This window comes from Sesamum indicum, linkage group LG15, assembly GCF_000512975.1.
Source record: "Sesamum indicum cultivar Zhongzhi No. 13 linkage group LG15, S_indicum_v1.0, whole genome shotgun sequence".
NCBI lineage: Eukaryota > Viridiplantae > Streptophyta > Magnoliopsida > Lamiales > Pedaliaceae > Sesamum > Sesamum indicum.
In genome coordinates this window covers 9,351,517-9,367,866 of record NC_026159.1, presented here as the reverse complement: position 1 = coordinate 9,367,866, position 16,350 = coordinate 9,351,517, and the positions used below count along the sequence as shown (strand labels likewise).

The 16,350-nt window shown below is 33.5% G+C and overlaps 1 protein-coding gene across 7 annotated transcripts in view; it reads right to left on the bottom strand.

Annotated features, from left to right (window-relative positions):
- The window catches only part of LOC105178295, a 7,941-nt gene extending 1,255 nt beyond the window's left edge, over positions 1–6,686 (bottom strand). The window contains exons 1-14 of one of the 7 annotated variants that reach the window (XM_020698937.1): positions 6,485–6,589; positions 5,713–5,749; positions 5,543–5,588; positions 4,607–4,887; positions 4,195–4,313; positions 3,419–3,520; positions 2,974–3,042; positions 2,790–2,893; positions 2,590–2,671; positions 1,526–1,618; positions 1,266–1,330; positions 420–432; positions 235–315; positions 11–119 (exon numbers count right to left, since the gene is read on the bottom strand). In XM_020698937.1, the coding sequence (XP_020554596.1) occupies positions 11–119; positions 235–315; positions 420–432; positions 1,266–1,330; positions 1,526–1,618; positions 2,590–2,671; positions 2,790–2,893; positions 2,974–3,042; positions 3,419–3,520; positions 4,195–4,305 (829 nt within the window). In that variant the 5' untranslated portion in view covers positions 4,306–4,313; positions 4,607–4,887; positions 5,543–5,588; positions 5,713–5,749; positions 6,485–6,589. Of the gene's footprint in view, positions 1–10; positions 120–234; positions 316–419; positions 433–1,265; positions 1,331–1,525; positions 1,619–2,589; positions 2,672–2,789; positions 2,894–2,973; positions 3,043–3,418; positions 3,521–4,194; positions 4,314–4,606; positions 4,888–5,542; positions 5,589–5,683; positions 5,750–6,484 lie in introns of those variants that run through there. The other 6 variants (XM_020698936.1, XM_011101744.2, XM_020698934.1 and 3 more) reach the window with 6 other exon arrangements.

The following is a 16,350-nucleotide window of genomic DNA, read 5'->3' as shown; positions in this document are numbered from 1 at the left end:
AATATCGTACCTTCGCTTGTAGCTTCTTCACATCTTTTCTGGTACTTCATAGACAGTTCAGGATCCAATGCTTTCAACAAACCATCATATTTTTCCTCTGCTTCAGTTATAAATTTTGCCTACAGAAAAATAAAAAAGATTAACCAATTATATCCATTGGTACTACCAATAAAATGAGTTGCAAATTTAGAATGTTTTCCTCTCACAAGCGCACCTACACCAGTCAATACTCACCAACATGATTGGTGCTGCGGAAGGTCCGTAATACTTGACAAACATGCGCAGAATGTTGAAGTTATTCTCAACCACATCATCCTATCAAAAACATAAAATCAAACAGAATCTACACAAAGAAAAACCAAGCGATTCCCTAAAAAGGAAGGAAAAAAAGAAATGAAATGTAGAGAAGAGAGACTCACCTCGTAATCGAACCTGTGGAGTCAATTGGCATTCCATCCGTGAAGTATTTAGGTTATGATTCTCACATGCATAATGAATGAAAACCCTCTTACTTTATGTCTGGATTGAAGGATTTAAAGCTAAGGATTTAAAATCCAAATAATAAATCCACCATAGTTGTTTGGCTAATTTTATATTACAAAGGATTTCAAATCTTCCCATTCTCTGTTTCAGCTATATTTAGTAGCATTACAATGTATTTCAACTCCATCTTACATGAACAAGTTTAAAATCATTTCTCCAAATCCTCCTCCAATCCATATGAACCTTATATATCTAAACGAATTATATAGACTATGTATTTATTAGAAAGAATAAAAACTCATAGGAGAAAATAGCCACGAAAACAAGGTAAAAAAATTCTGAAGTAGGTGAGTTAAAGTGGCCACTGCTACTTGGTCTGATATTATGAGTGGAAGGAGGTATGTATCATGAATTTGATACAATAGTGAAGACGAGTGCATGGGGTTAATCTTAAAGTCATGGCCTATATGTAATGAAGGATAAACTACAGTAAGATTAAATGAAACAGAGGACCAGAGAGCCTTGATATTTCATTTGAACAAAGTAGAGGTCTAAATGGACCTAGAACTAACAAATGTCGAATATTTTCCCAAATATCCAGAGTTGTGCAAGAAGACTATGCATTTCTCAGAATGTTCCTGATTTCAATTTCACTTCATGACTACAAATTAATAGAGAATCTATAAAGATTCCAAAACAGATAAGTGGTAATTTATAGTGCAACCAGCTTTTGTAATGAAGGACGGACAAACATTTCAGTAGTTAAGAGAAAAATAACTCACAGGTCGTCCGATACTTCCACGAGCAATTCTGAGACAGACAGAAATTCCATGTGCAATTCATTTACCTTCAAAACAGCTTCAAAAAAAATATTCCAGCGAAATATACAATGTCACACAGAAATACATTAATTTTTTGTTCAAAGCAATAGAATTAATTCACTGCCAAACAATTGCACCGTTTTATTATTCTGTTTTCCTTCTACAGTACATAGAAATATTTAGAGATACTTTGGAAGAAAGAAGATAATAGCATGATATACCTTCTCCCCTCTTAGTTGATAGAGTAGAAGGTTCATAATGCGATAATCAAAGGACTTCAGATGGATAGCCCTTGTCGCATCTTTGATGGATATCTATGCAAAGTATCTCTAGTCAGAATCAGCCAAGTAAAGCACTGGTTGATTTAAAAAAAATAAAATAAATCACTGCATATTTTCCCAGCGTTCAAATCAAAAGGGTTTCATGGAAATTCAATGCCAAAAATTATCGTGCCTAGCAAGCTTATCCTTAACCAAATAACTTCCTTCCATGTATACACATCATAGGTTAAAACGTACATGTTCATATATTGTTTCACGAAGCATGTGAAGTAATACTTAGGTGATCCGTAGGTGAAATGTGCTGCATATTTATTGCTTAAGGGACTCCACTATATTTCATACACAATACAAATGAAAAATGACCTTGGACCTCGACACCTGCTGATCCATATGGATCAAAGAATTTTGCATGAATTGAGGTCAGAGCAGTGGGCTAATTATTTCTCCTGCAACTGCACTTTCGTATCTTGAAGCAACAAGCTTCAAATGGCATACAGAAAGAAGCCATCTGGGATTCTCTCTAAAATAAGTCAGAGGAAGTGGGAGATGATACCATAGACAATTGAGAAGCCAAGGAGTTTGTGCAAAATGAAAATGTGATCCCATCATTTTCATGGGAGATGATTAGAATTTGATTCATGTCCGACCATCAAAATGGAAGATTACCTCAAGGGAATAGGTCCGATCAAAGTTTCACTGCTGTGACACAGTTTCAAATTTTAACCCAACAAGTTATAAACTCGAAAAAGCTACTGAGCATTCTCAGAAGACAAGTGCAGATGCAGTACTTGTATAAGTTTTTTAGTAATCCACTATTCTTTTACCAAGGAATGTTTTCTTTCTATAACCTATACATCAACTTGGACAATAACTAGGAGCTATGTATACGAATATGGAAGTATTAAAGCTTTCTCACAGTAAGAAATTTTTAGTTGATAATTACATTTCGGATTGGAGGCAAATGAATACATTTGGTACAAGGGGCAAGGTTTATTGAGGCATACCTCCTTGTTGCTCACCAGTGCAGAGCATAGCTCTCTTTCCAAAGCCCAATATTCTTCTCCACATCTTAACTCTTCTTCAATCCTTATTACATACAAAGAATGTTAAAAAGCAAACAATTTAGAAGCCACGTTCAAGGTAAGTTTTCCTGTAAAGATAAGAAAGCAGAAATGGCAAATACATGACAAATGAAATGCTAAACCTTTCTGTCAAAAGCCCTTGACGTTCTAGTACAATGAGGAGTGGTCTAAAGGGATCCTTCCGGAACATTCTTACAGATTTTGCACCAAGCTTTGAATCAACATCCTGAACTTCAGTAAAATATAAGAGGGTGAACCAAATATTCCTTGTAAACTTGGAAGAAGTGTGGTAAGGATTTCTACTACCTCGAAATCTTTACTGAAAACTGGAACGCTACTAGGCAACTGCAGTAGTTTCTCATTAAAACCATCCAACTGCATCACCAGAAATTCAAGACACCAAAATGAAGTTCATGTAGTAGCTTATCATCCATCTCTTCAAGTATCCAAGGACAATGAGGGAAGCTACAGTTTCGGAAACAATTTTATGCAAAAAGAGTGCACATAATATGTTGTCACTGCCACCAATTTTCTTGTTGAAAATAAAGCAGAAGGAAAGAGAGTAACATGCATATAGAGTGAAGTAGTAGAACAGCATGTGTCATTTCATTCCACCAGCTTGAGAACTATTTCCTTTATCAAAAATCAAAGAGAAAAGGAATTACAGTTATTGCTACGAGTTCCCCATATGACAAAATCTCTTCAATTTCTTACTGATCAGCAATAAAAACTATGTCTTAGGACAAATCACCTGATAAATATAACTTTCTGTGAAAGAAAGTATAGGTAGGTAGCTGAAAATTGATCGTGGCTGACTTGCTTCCATGTTGTGAAACATAAAATATGACCTGCACTGGCAATTTAAACAAGGAAATATCAACGTCACTGAAGATTTTTCTGGACAAAGTTTTTCCAACCAAGATAAGGACTTGTATAAATTTATGGTGGACTTGGTCATTATCACATCCAATAATGGTAATTACAAGGTTTGCTATTCATTACAACCTTGTCAAGGCTTCTGCACACAACTCATTGTATTACCAGTTGAACATACAGTGAATGATATCTTTTCCCTCGGGCAGAGATAAGTGGACAGTTTCACAAGTAATTAGGACCTTGACAGTCATACATGCCCAACATCAAATATCAAATGCCATAATTCAATTAGTTCCAATTAATATATGAAATAAAGCAAGCAACTTAATGCCAAATTGGTCATCTTCTAGTCAGTGATGTCTATAATTGGTTTCATATCTTCTACTGTCTAACTTATAAATCAAAAAGGCAGTGACCATCCATTAGGACCACTGATCTACCACGAGTCCCAAACAATAAGCATCACAACATTATCAAGATGAAGATCAACCCCCACCCCCCAACCCCAAAAATAATTGTTAACAACAAATTCTTGTGCTAATTTGGTTTTAAGTGGCATGTAGCTAAAAAAAAAGCACAAAAATTGCTAGAGAAGCAGATAGCTCGCATATTGAATATCAACCATCAACCATTCATGTTTATACTTCTTACAAAATCCTCCAAAGTTGAATTTGAACGCATCATTGAATCCATCCCAACCATAGCATCATCGAGAGGATCCAGATCTGGTTCAGGATAAAGTTGTGCAGCATTTCCAACCATGCTGCAACCTGCAAAATTTCAGCTTTCAGAACAATAACATCACATACTTAATATACTAATGTTGCATGTTAAAGATGAATCGTGATACATCAGCACTCTCAACATCCAGATCTGGCTATGAATGGACCAAAACCATGGCTCATATTTAGATAACATTTCACATTCAAGAATTTCAGAATTTGCTTTAGTTTCTGAGAATCCATTTATTCAGAATTCAGATCGGGATCCAAAGAACAACCATGCATGAGTGAATACGGATTTGGGTCTTTCTTCAATCAAGGAATTAAATTCACACTTCTACCTGCAGCATGGATCCAATGGATGGTTAGATCCTTTCACCCGGTGCTCCAATAAATATATCAGAGAAGATGAAGAATACTCAGGAACAGGATTCTTAACCCCTGACATGGAAAAAAGAGGAAACCATGTATTTGGAGCAAGCGTGATGAGTAGAAGAGTCATCTGATTTGAGGATAGAATTTAGTGAAATCCAGGATTATTTTGAGAGTTCCACTTAATTGGTTGAGCGAGGCGCTACCTCCATTCAGCAGTATCAGAGGTTTAATGCTGATTGCATGCAAGCTGAACCATTCATATATAAGATTGGGTTAATCAGAAGTTTTGTGCATTTTATGGCTAAGACACCTATTAAAGGTGTAATGGTCTAACATAATTGCATCGTTTTGGCAAAACAACTAATATCCAAGGAGGTCTATCTGCTGTTTGTACTGTTAATATATTGAACTTCAAAATTGCAGAAGGTATCATGAGAAGGGTTTGATGAAGGTATCCCTTCATAAACTGAAGTACAGAATCTTACATTGTAGAATAAATAACTTGTTTTTTGGATAACAAATTTTTTCTCATTTTCTTTGACTATGGATTTAGCATCTCTCAAATAATTCTAATCAATCCCTGATCGACCTATCAATCCTTAGATTGTGCCTGAATTCGCCTTTCGGGTTCCTCTAACAGAGAGCCAATCGATTGCTTGCCAGTTGCGAGCTGCTCTTTCTATCTCATAAAAATGTAGTGTGAAAGCATTTAAATGAAGTTTCGTAATTCTTTTATCACATCTTGCAGGCACATTTATGCATGTAGCAGTTAGCTTAACAATTTTTTAGAGAAAATGTCAAAATAAATACGGAAAAGGAAATATATTCAGTCTAGGAGAGAAACAAACAGAATAACCGCAATAAGCTCAGCTGTACAAAATCGATCACTATTTAATATATACCTTTGGCTTCAAACGGTAATGCACCATCAATGAATAAACTCGATATCTAGCAGGGGAAAAGACAGAAATACATCAGATGCTTATTCTAGCAATCTTGAAACTACAAAAAACTGAAAGCAGGGTAAACAACACTTGGCAAACCTTTGACATGTGCTTAGAGATCAACTCACATTTGGAGGTAATGTCAAGCTCACCGCAGTGTTGCATCTTCAGCACATCGTTGGCAAAACAGAGAAAGAAATAAGTATCATAAGAAGAAAATAAGCAAGCTCAAAATTTTCATATAACGAGAATTAAAGGGCCACACCATTTAAGCAAATCAAGAACTAAATACGAATGGAACAACAGAACAGGAATACACGTGAAACAAAAGGCCAAATTTTGAATTTCGATTACTTAATTCTTTTACATGAGAACTGATATGTAACTCCACTCCTATGACTCACTCTGCAAATGCATAACGAAGCACTTACTGTTTGAACCATGGTACAATACACATGCCACCTCATGCTTACGGACGCATTTCCGACGAGGGCAGCTGTTAGATATATTAAATATCTACCGCCAAAAATCAAGTTCTAAATTCTTAAGGCCATCAATTTATAAAGAAGAGTTCGACTTGCTAGGTTTCAGAAAAAAATATCTCTTCCGCATGACAGCACGTACAAGAAATATACTCTCTACTAATTCAATAGTAGAGATGGATAGTGATGCCCAAGTCCAACCATGGTAGAGCTGAAACCAAAATGCTTATATGGAAATCTTGAACTCCCCCTTTTCTTAATCTCCCCAACCCCCCTCCCCCTTTCCGAAACAAGAACTAAAAAAGAAAATCTTCAATGTGACAGAAACGGATAACTCAATAAACGTAACTCGACATGATTTTTATCATCATCACTAATAAAATGTGTGTGAGAGGATAGAAAACTATAAGTTTCTTACTAAAAGGAAGGTGAAATCGGCGAGAAAGCGTTCGGAATCGGGATTGGCATCGGAAATTCCGACGGAATGCAGCAAATGTATTGTCCTCTGTACCTGTTCCAGCTTCTCTAGCCCTTCCATTTTACAGTTGGAAGCGGGGAGAGAGTGAGAGAGAGAGAAAGAGAGAGAGAGAGCACACTGCGGCTAAGTAAGAGACAACTGAAAGAGAACAAACAACGTTTAAAGAACTTGTTCTCTCTTTGTACTTAAAAACTGATTTTCCCTTTTCTTTTTTTTGATAAATTACAAACCAATTTTCACAAAATTTGATATAATTATAAATATTTTTTTATAATTTAAAAAATTATAAATATATTTTTAAATTTAATGAAATTATGTTATTTTTTAATGAATGTATAAAATTATCAATTTTCCTCTAAAAATTCGTTTGATTCAATTAAGAGAAAACGGAAAGTAAAAGGGGAAGTGAGATTGACAAGGCAAGGGAACGAAAAAAATAATAATTTTACTTCAAATTATTTGTACGATTGAAAAAAGAGTAAATTTAAATAATTTTTATTTTTTTTGTACGAGAAAATAAATTAAGAAAAAAAAGACTCATTTTGGTAATTTTATTGATTAACTTTTTTTATTTTATATTAGAAAATAAACAAGTGAATATACTAAATAATTTTAGTATATAAAAATATGAAACTCTTATTAAAAATATTCATCAAACAAGAACAAAAAAGAAATTATTAATAAAAATATTTATCAAAATCTATATTATTTATTTGTTCTAAATTATTCAGTTTAAATCAAATAAAAATTACTATAAATGATCAACGACGTAGTAGTTTTTTCAATATTTTGATTATTTTTTCTCAAAAATTATGTATCGGTATTATTAGCGGGAAGAAAAAAATAATTGAGGTAGAATTCTATATATGGATAAAGGAATAAATAAAAATAAATATGTATTTTTTTGTCTTTTTTTGCCTTGTAAATCCACTTTTCCATCATTTTGGACGAAAAAGAAAACTATGGATGTCCATCCAATTGTATTTTTCCTTCAACTATTCTCCCTAATCAAATATAAAACTTTTTCTTATACATTCACGTTTACTTTCACTTTTCCCAATACTAACTTTTCGCCCCAACCAAATAAATCCTTAACTGTTTTTTTTTTCTAAAAAATATTATAAAATAAGGTAGACAAGATGGATGGAAGAACTTAAAACTTCGTAAATAAATTATCCACTTAATTAATAAAAAACTTTTCAAAAAAATTTAACAATAAGTAAAATTATAATTTATAATTCAAAATGGTATTTTGGTCAATTCACCACCAAAAATAGATGAAAAAGACCTAACAGAACTAACAAAATGGGCTAAATGTTAAATGATTGTTAAAATCGAGACGATATTGAAAGTTTTTTAGAATTTCAAAATTGTTCTATTATTGTCAGCCCAAGGGAATATATATATATATATACATCTAAAACTCCTATATACATAGAAAATAAATCTCCTAATTATAGAAAATATTCCTATATCTCCTGAACATAGAAAATATATACTACCTAATCATGAAAATATTCATATATCTCTTAAACAAAATATATACTGTACATAATAGACAGATATTTACAGATCTTGGGGACATTCTAATACCCCCCCCCCCAAGTTGGTGCGTGAAAATTGTGAATACCCAATTTGCAGAGAAGATACACAAACTGTTGTGTCCCTAATACCTTAGTAAATATATCACCAAGTTGCTCTGAAGCTACGTACATAAGCAGTCTGAACGTGTCCACATTGAATCTCATCACGAATAAAATGACAATTAATTTCAATTTGTTTTGTTCACTCATGAAACACAAGATTAGCACCAATGTGTAAAGTTGCTTGACTGTCACAATACAAGAGCATAGGATGAGAGTGAATAACACCTAGAGACAACAAAAGACCCTTGAGCCATTTCAATTCACACACAATACTAGCCATCGAGCGATATTCAGCTTCAGCGTAAGATCTCGAAACTGTATGTTGCTCTTTAGTCTTCCAAGAAATGGGAGAAGTGCCTAACATAACAAAATATCCGATAAGAGACCGTCGCGTTATAGGACAACTTCCCCAATCAGAATCACAATAGGCACACAATCGAAGATTACTATCAGCACGTAGAAATATTCCTTGTCCAGGATTATCTTTTAGGTAGCGAACTACTCGCAAAGCCGCTTCCGAATAAGTCTCCAGTGGTTGTTGTATAAATTGTGCTAAGATATGAACACTGTATGATAACTCAGGTCGAGTAAGAGTGAAGTAAATCAATCTTCCCACCCATCTCCGATGTTTTCCTGCATTGGTCAACAAAGTACTCTCTGATAATGCCAAATGATGATTTTGTTCAATAGGAAAACTAGATGGTTTGGCACCCAATAATCCAGTTTTACTAACAATATCCAAAGCATATTTGCATTGGCAAAGAAAAATACCTTCCTGATTCTAAGCCACCTCTACGCCCAAAATATATTTTAATGTCCCCAAATCTTTTATGTGGAAACAATGGCATAAATAATCTTTAAACTTTTGGATGGCAACTCCATCACTCCTGGCAATAACAAGATCATCAACGTACACTAGAACACTCAAATTTATCTTGTCTCGATGGAAAGTGAACAATAAATAATCAAATTGAGATTGAAGAAATCCATATCGATTTAATGCAGTCATCAATTTCGCAAACCAACATCGAGGGGCCTGTCGCAACCTATAGCGAGCTTTACGTAATCGACAAACTTTCCCAGGTTACATAGTAACATATGCTAGGTGGCATTTTCATTTACACCTCTTCTTCTAAATCACCATTAAAAGAATGCATTGTCAACAACCATTTGATGGAGTTCCCATCCTTTTGTTGCTGCTATTGAAAGAAAAGTACGAACAATTACCATTTTTACAACGGGAGCAAAGGTTTCATTGTAATTGATTTCTTCAATTTGATTATTTTCAAGAATCACCAATAGAGCCTTATAAAGTTCAATTGAACCATTGGAATTATATTTGATCTTATAAACTCATTTATATCATATAGTTCTTTTTCTCGGTGGCAATTCCACCAAAGTCCAAGTCCCATTAGCTTCAAGTGCCTCAATTTCTTCTGTCATGACTTCTTTCCACTGAATGTCCTTTATGGCCTGGATGTAGGAAGTAAACTCCCTTTCAGCTGCAATAGCTGCTAAGAAAGATAGATGTTGTGGAGAGAATTTGGCACAATTTACATAATGTGCTATAGGATAGGAGGTATCTGTAGATAGAATTGGATTGGATGAACATGTAAGGGGGCTTAATTGTTAAGCAGTATATGTCACAAAATCTCGAAGCCAAGTAGAAACTTCTTTTGTTCTATAACCACGTCCAAGTGTTCTCGAACAGATTCCGTTAAAGCCTCAGTGATACCCCCCCTGTCATCGTTGTCACTATAAGTCATGGTTGAATTCTCAGGTACCTCACTTTCTTCATCCTCATTTGATTCATTATTAGTTTGCTCAGTGATGTCCAAAGAAGCACTCTCCACAAGATCTGGTTGGATTCCTTCCTTACTAGTATCGACATACGGAAATTCAAATTTAGAAAACACGTCTCTAGATACAAAATACTTTCCTGTATCAAGATCATAATCTCTCCACCCTTTTTTTTTCAAATGGAAATCCTACAAACCAACAACGTTGAGTTCTGATAGCAAACTTGTCTTTCTCCCAGTTCAAGTTTCGAGAATAACACAGGCACCCAAAAGTTCAAATATGATTATAACTTGAAACAAGAGCTCATAAGGATTTTTTCTCCTAATAACTTAGAAAGAGTCCGATTAAGGAGTCCGATTAATCAAATATCCAGCTGTTAAAACACATTCTCCCCAAAACTTAATGGAAAGATTGGCCTGAAATCTTAAAGCTTGAGCCACATTTAAAATATGGCGATGTTTTCGCTCAACAAGACCATTTTGTTGAGGTGTTCCTACACATGACGTTTGGCGTAAAATTTCATTTTCAGAAAAATAGGTATTCAAGCATGCAAATTCAGTCCCATTATCATTTCTGACTACCTTCACATCTTTACGAAATTATCTTTTAATTATGGCAAAGAAATTGTGCATGATAAGTTTCACTTCTATTTTGTCGATCAACAAATATATCCACACACCTTTAGAAAAATCATCAATATGGTCAGAACATACGAGGCCCTACAAGAAGCATTAACACGGAAGGTCCCCATAAATCACAATGAATTAACTCAAAAATTTCAACTGCTTTAGTGTCACTAGAAACAAAAACTTATTTTGTTTGTTTAGCTTGTAAACAAATGTCACATGGTTTATTCTTCACCAAATCATTACCTAGTTCAACTTGAGGAAGTGATTTTGCAATTCCCATAGAAGAATGTCCTATCCTCTTATGCCATAATTCAAAAGAACCTACACAACTTGCCTTGCATGCTTGGATTGAAACTGTTAACCTCGGATAATAAAGCCCCCTGCATTGTTCACCCGCTCCAATCACCATCCTCGAGGTGTTGTCCTGTATAACACAGATTTTGTCAATAAATTAGATATCACAATTAGAACCATCAGGCAACTGTGATAGAGATATCATATTGCAATTTAAATTTAAAACATAGAGAATATTATCTAGTTTGGGATATTTTCCTAAGCAAATTGTTCCTTCCTTCAATACTGTCACATGTTCTCTTTGAGCATGCAACAATATCTTTCAATTTTGTTAAATATTCTAAAGTGCCCATCATATGTTGTGAAGCACCAGAATCAATGATCTAATTTAGATTATCCTTATCACTCGTATTCTGACTAGTGTTTGGTTTGCAAATGTTCAACAACTTGAGAAAGAATGACCATTGTTCCATTTTCAAAGTTCCAGAAGTTGTATTTTCTTCTGTTGTTGCAATCGTTGACGTCGATTGCCCAATTACATGAGTTGTATTCACTTTTGGTACTTTTGGTGTACTCCCACATCCACGTCTTGCATTTTGTCCCCCTCGTCCACATCCAGCTCCTTTTGGTCGGTCACCCCACCATTCCAAGTACCCAATTAGCTGAAAATAACTTTCAGACTCATGTCCCTCTCGTTTGCATTTTGAGCAAACAATGGATTTGTCTTTTGCTTCTATTTTATACTTTCGCCCTCATGTATTGGTTTGCACTACGAAGCTCACAACTTCTTCACGTTCCTCCTCTCCTCATGAGATAGTTCTAACACTTTCTTCTTGGCACACCAACGAGTATACCTTATTCAAGTTCGGCAATAGCTTCGTGCTCAAAATATTGGAGCAAAAACTGCTCCATATAACGCATCTTCTAACCCCATCAAGAACTGATGAAGCCTCTCTTCTTCTCATTTCTTGTCAAGTTCCAGTGCAATATTACAATTGCATTTTCCGCAGCAACAAGTGGAAATTTGCTCATAATTCGCGAGCTCTTCTCAGAGTTTTTTCAATTTTCTACAGTAAGTCACAATTGACAAACCTTTTTGTTCGTAATTAGCGAGTTTCGTCATGATCTACTAAACACAAGGTCCATTAGCAACAGAAAATCGCTCTTTGATATTTACCTACAAATCCTTTGCAACTCCATATAAGTTATGGTAGATGGCAGTGTTGGCTCGATTATGTTGAGCATCAATAAAACCAACATTGAACTTATAGTCCACCAATTCTCTAATTCAAAAAGGAATCTTCATCAGATTGTTCGACCTATAAATCCGAACTTCTTGGCCCTCAATGATGTTCGCGTTGCTCGAGCTCATTCGTCATAGTTTTCTCATCTTAATTGCACCTGACTAATTGTATTACCAGGATTATCGCTCGAAGTCAACACGTATGGAGAAGCTAGTTTTTTTCGCTCGTTGGTCATGATCACTTTTTCTTTTGACAGGCTTTGATGTCATTAAAGTTTTTGAGAAGCTCAAAATTGTTCTGTTATTGTCTCTCCTGAAGAAAAGTCCCAAGGGAATATATATACATCCTAAAATTCCTATATACATAGAAAATAAATCTCCTAATCATAGAAAATATTCTTATATCTCCTAAACAAAATATATATTGTAAATAATAGACAGATATTTAAAGATCTTAAGATATTCTAATAGGTATTGATAATTTTTCAAATAATAAAAGAATATTTGTTTACTAAAAACACAGAAATATTTATAATTATGTCAAATTTTAAAAAAAAATTATTTTTATTTATAATTTTTTTGGTTGATTTTTTATGGAGAAAAATCATAACCGTAGGAATAGGGAAAAATATTATTTTACTCCGTTAAGTAAGCCTAATTTTAATTTTAGTCCGATAACTATGTCCATTTTTGTTTAGGTCCAATAACTTACGAAATTGCTTACTTTTAGTCATTTGGCAGATTTTCGAATAATTTTACCCCTATACAACTTTTGAAAAGGCAATTTTAGTCCATATGCACTCATAGGGGTAAAATTGTTCAAAAATATGCCAGAGGACTAAAAGTAAGCAATTTCGTAAGTTACTGGACCTAAACAAAAATAGATATAGTTATCGAACTAAAATTAAAATTAGGCATATTTAGCGGACTAAAATAATACTTTTTCCATAGGAATATAATAAAATTGATTTTTCTTATTTATTTTGGATTAATTATATTTACACTCCTCAACTATCGCCGACAACAAATACACCTCCTCAACTACAAAATGTATCAATAATGTCCTGATGATTAAATACTTAGGTCTTGCTTCGTGGGGGGGGGGGGGTCGGATTATTTAATTCAATTCGATCCTTCTTTTTTTTTAAAAAAATGTTTGTAATATTCTTAAAATGATTTTTTCCAAAAACATTGTGTTCCAAAGTCATAAAGGTGACTCGTTTAACCCAAATTCATAATGCAAAATAACACACAATACTACTTTATACAATATTCGTATCACTTACTTAATTCATAAAAGTAAATATCTTATTTAATTATCATATTCCATAAATAATTCAATCAGGCTCAATAAATCATTTATGACATACAATAAAGTTAACATGTTACTTCTATAGAAGTCTAATAGAATTTTGAGAAGTGTAGTCTAACATTAAAGTTGGTAATGTATTATTCAGAACTTTTTCAAATGAGAGTTCATTTTTGTTGTTCTTGGGGCATATAAATATGGGTGGGTGTTCCATCAAATAATTTAGGGTCCTGCCCAACATGATTAGGTTTCAAAATTTTTTGTTGGATTCTTTTTTCTATTTTTTAACATAATTGGGTATTGGATAGCTCGATACTGACTTTTAAAATTTGAGTCCGAGGTTCGAGTAGGGGAGTGCTGAATAGTTTACACTTATAAATTCTTATTCTACGTGGAATATTTAATAAGTTGTGTATGTAAGTGTTAAATAAAGAATTTTCAACTTAAAGTTCAAAATGAAAATTGGGAGGGAATAATTAAGGTAAATTAAAGGGAACATCACATCTATATATATGCATAAGTTTTAAAAATTATTTTTGTAAATTATATTATCTATTTTTATAGAGTTAAAAATTATCTAAGGAACCGCCAAAGGTAGTTATGAAATATCATAATAAGAAAAGTTAAAAATAATTAATAAATTAATTTTTTTTAAAAATAACAGACTAAAATTAATTTGAACACCAAAAAGATCATCTCCAATAATATGTAGTGTATATAATATTTAATATATATATATATATATATTAAATTTTCATTTGGCATGTCTATGAAGCGAAATAAAATAAAATTTTGAATTATTTTAAAAAATTGTGTTTTAGAATTATTTTACTTTTTTATAGAAGTTGCAAATAATTAATAGTATTTCCTAGAAAAAGATAAATCTGAAACGTTTTGCACTTTTAGGTTAAGATGAATAATTCTTAAAGATACATATTTTCTGAAAAGACATATAAATATCGTATATAAATGTTTCACTTTCCTTATAAAATAATGCTTCAATACCTTTCCAAAATTTATATATCCCCATTAGGGAGTCTGTCACAGGGATCTTTAACACACGAAATAATTCAACCCTCTTCGCTTGACCACAAGCTAGTCAACCTTCCCACACTCCCATTCGTGTATGAATTTGGAGAGCTAGAATGAAGATCACCCACAATGCATGTAAGACAACAAGAATCCACACAATGCAAGCAACACAATAATTCACGAGGGGATGCCCAACCTTATATTTCCCCATATAAAAAATACAAGGGTTTATACAAGCTTGCACGCGAAGGACTTGTCCCTCACTCACAAAAGACGCACAAGCCTATACTAACTACTATAAAACTGTCACCCCATGTCTCGAGCAATTACAGTCTATACTCAATCATGTAGACGTGAGGTTTTCATCCCACAACCACTTATGACATGCTTTCCACATGCCACATGCTTCAACACACATAGCCAATCGCCAAGACTTGAGCAATGCCGATAGTAGCCAAGACTTGTTGGTCATGTGTGCACATTAGCCATCGGGCACACTATTAGCCATCTTGTTAAGGAATTTTGGACATCATGTGCCATCAGTGCGCACTTTTTGTCAGTCTGTTAAGAGATGCCACACAAGGACATTGCTTGCACTTGCCTGCCGACCGTATCCACACATAGGTGTCCATCTAGCCATGTGCACACATATTTGTGCATCTGTCGACTGTCTTCCTACAAAATCCTACATGCTACCGAGACTCAAGCCTGCAATGCCACAATATGTTGTCATTGACTTCAACGCCCAAGGCCTATACGTCCACTAGTTGTGCAATCTGTCGTGCACCATCACTCAACGTTCTTCAATCGACCAATTTTGTACCATGTCATGCCCAACCCAGTGTTGTGGCACCAACACTCGTGCCAACAATCTACCAGAACTTGCCGACTCTTGTATGTGCCTCATGCCTACCCTTGTCGAGTTTAGTACGCGTACTTGCCATAGTACACCAAATGATTTTCCAAGAAGGTAACAAAGTCCTACTAGAACTACCCGATTGGGTAATTGACATTTGGGGTGAAAAAACTTTTAAGCACAAAAATATGAATAGAGATAGAATTTGACATAGGGAGCTATGGTTTGTTTTAAAGTTTAATTTTTATTTAATTCTTTTGTTTTGTTTTATTTGGTTTATTTTTATATTTTATTGTTCAATTTAGTATAATAAAGTTAAAAATTTTAATTTTCACTTCTTATTTTACTAAATGACTAAAATGCTATATTAGAAAATATTCATAAACGGACTTAAAACTAAAATTTTAATAAATTAAAAAAAAAGAATAAAGTATTTGGTTCTATATTTATAAATATTCTTGTATTATTTTTTAGAGGATAAATATTGTTGTTTATGTGTGGGTGTTTTTCATTATTTAGTCCCCATGTTTGGGTGTTCAGTTTTATGTTTTTTTCTTCGAAATTTAGGGTTTGAATTTGCACAATTTATGTACTAATTGTCCAAAACCTAACATTATAATATGTGCACTCTATTATCATTATAATTATTTGTAAATTATATTGACATTTTTGGGTTAGATTAAAATACACAAATACTTTCTATTTTTTGCAAAATTACAACGGCATCTCCTGACACTATAATTGTAATAACAAGTACACCCTTGTTCAAAGGCAAAGCTTACACAAACATTTCTTGAAAAATATTACACTAACACCCTTCGTAAAATTTAGTTGTAATCTTGCAAAAAAAAGGAGTATTTATATAATTCCACCTAACCTCAAGAAGTGTCAATGTAATTTACCTTATAATTATTTAAGTAAACGAAAGAGAAAGAAGATAAAATGAATAACTTTAAATCGATTAAATGAATTAGTTTTAAATGTTTATAAATAAAAA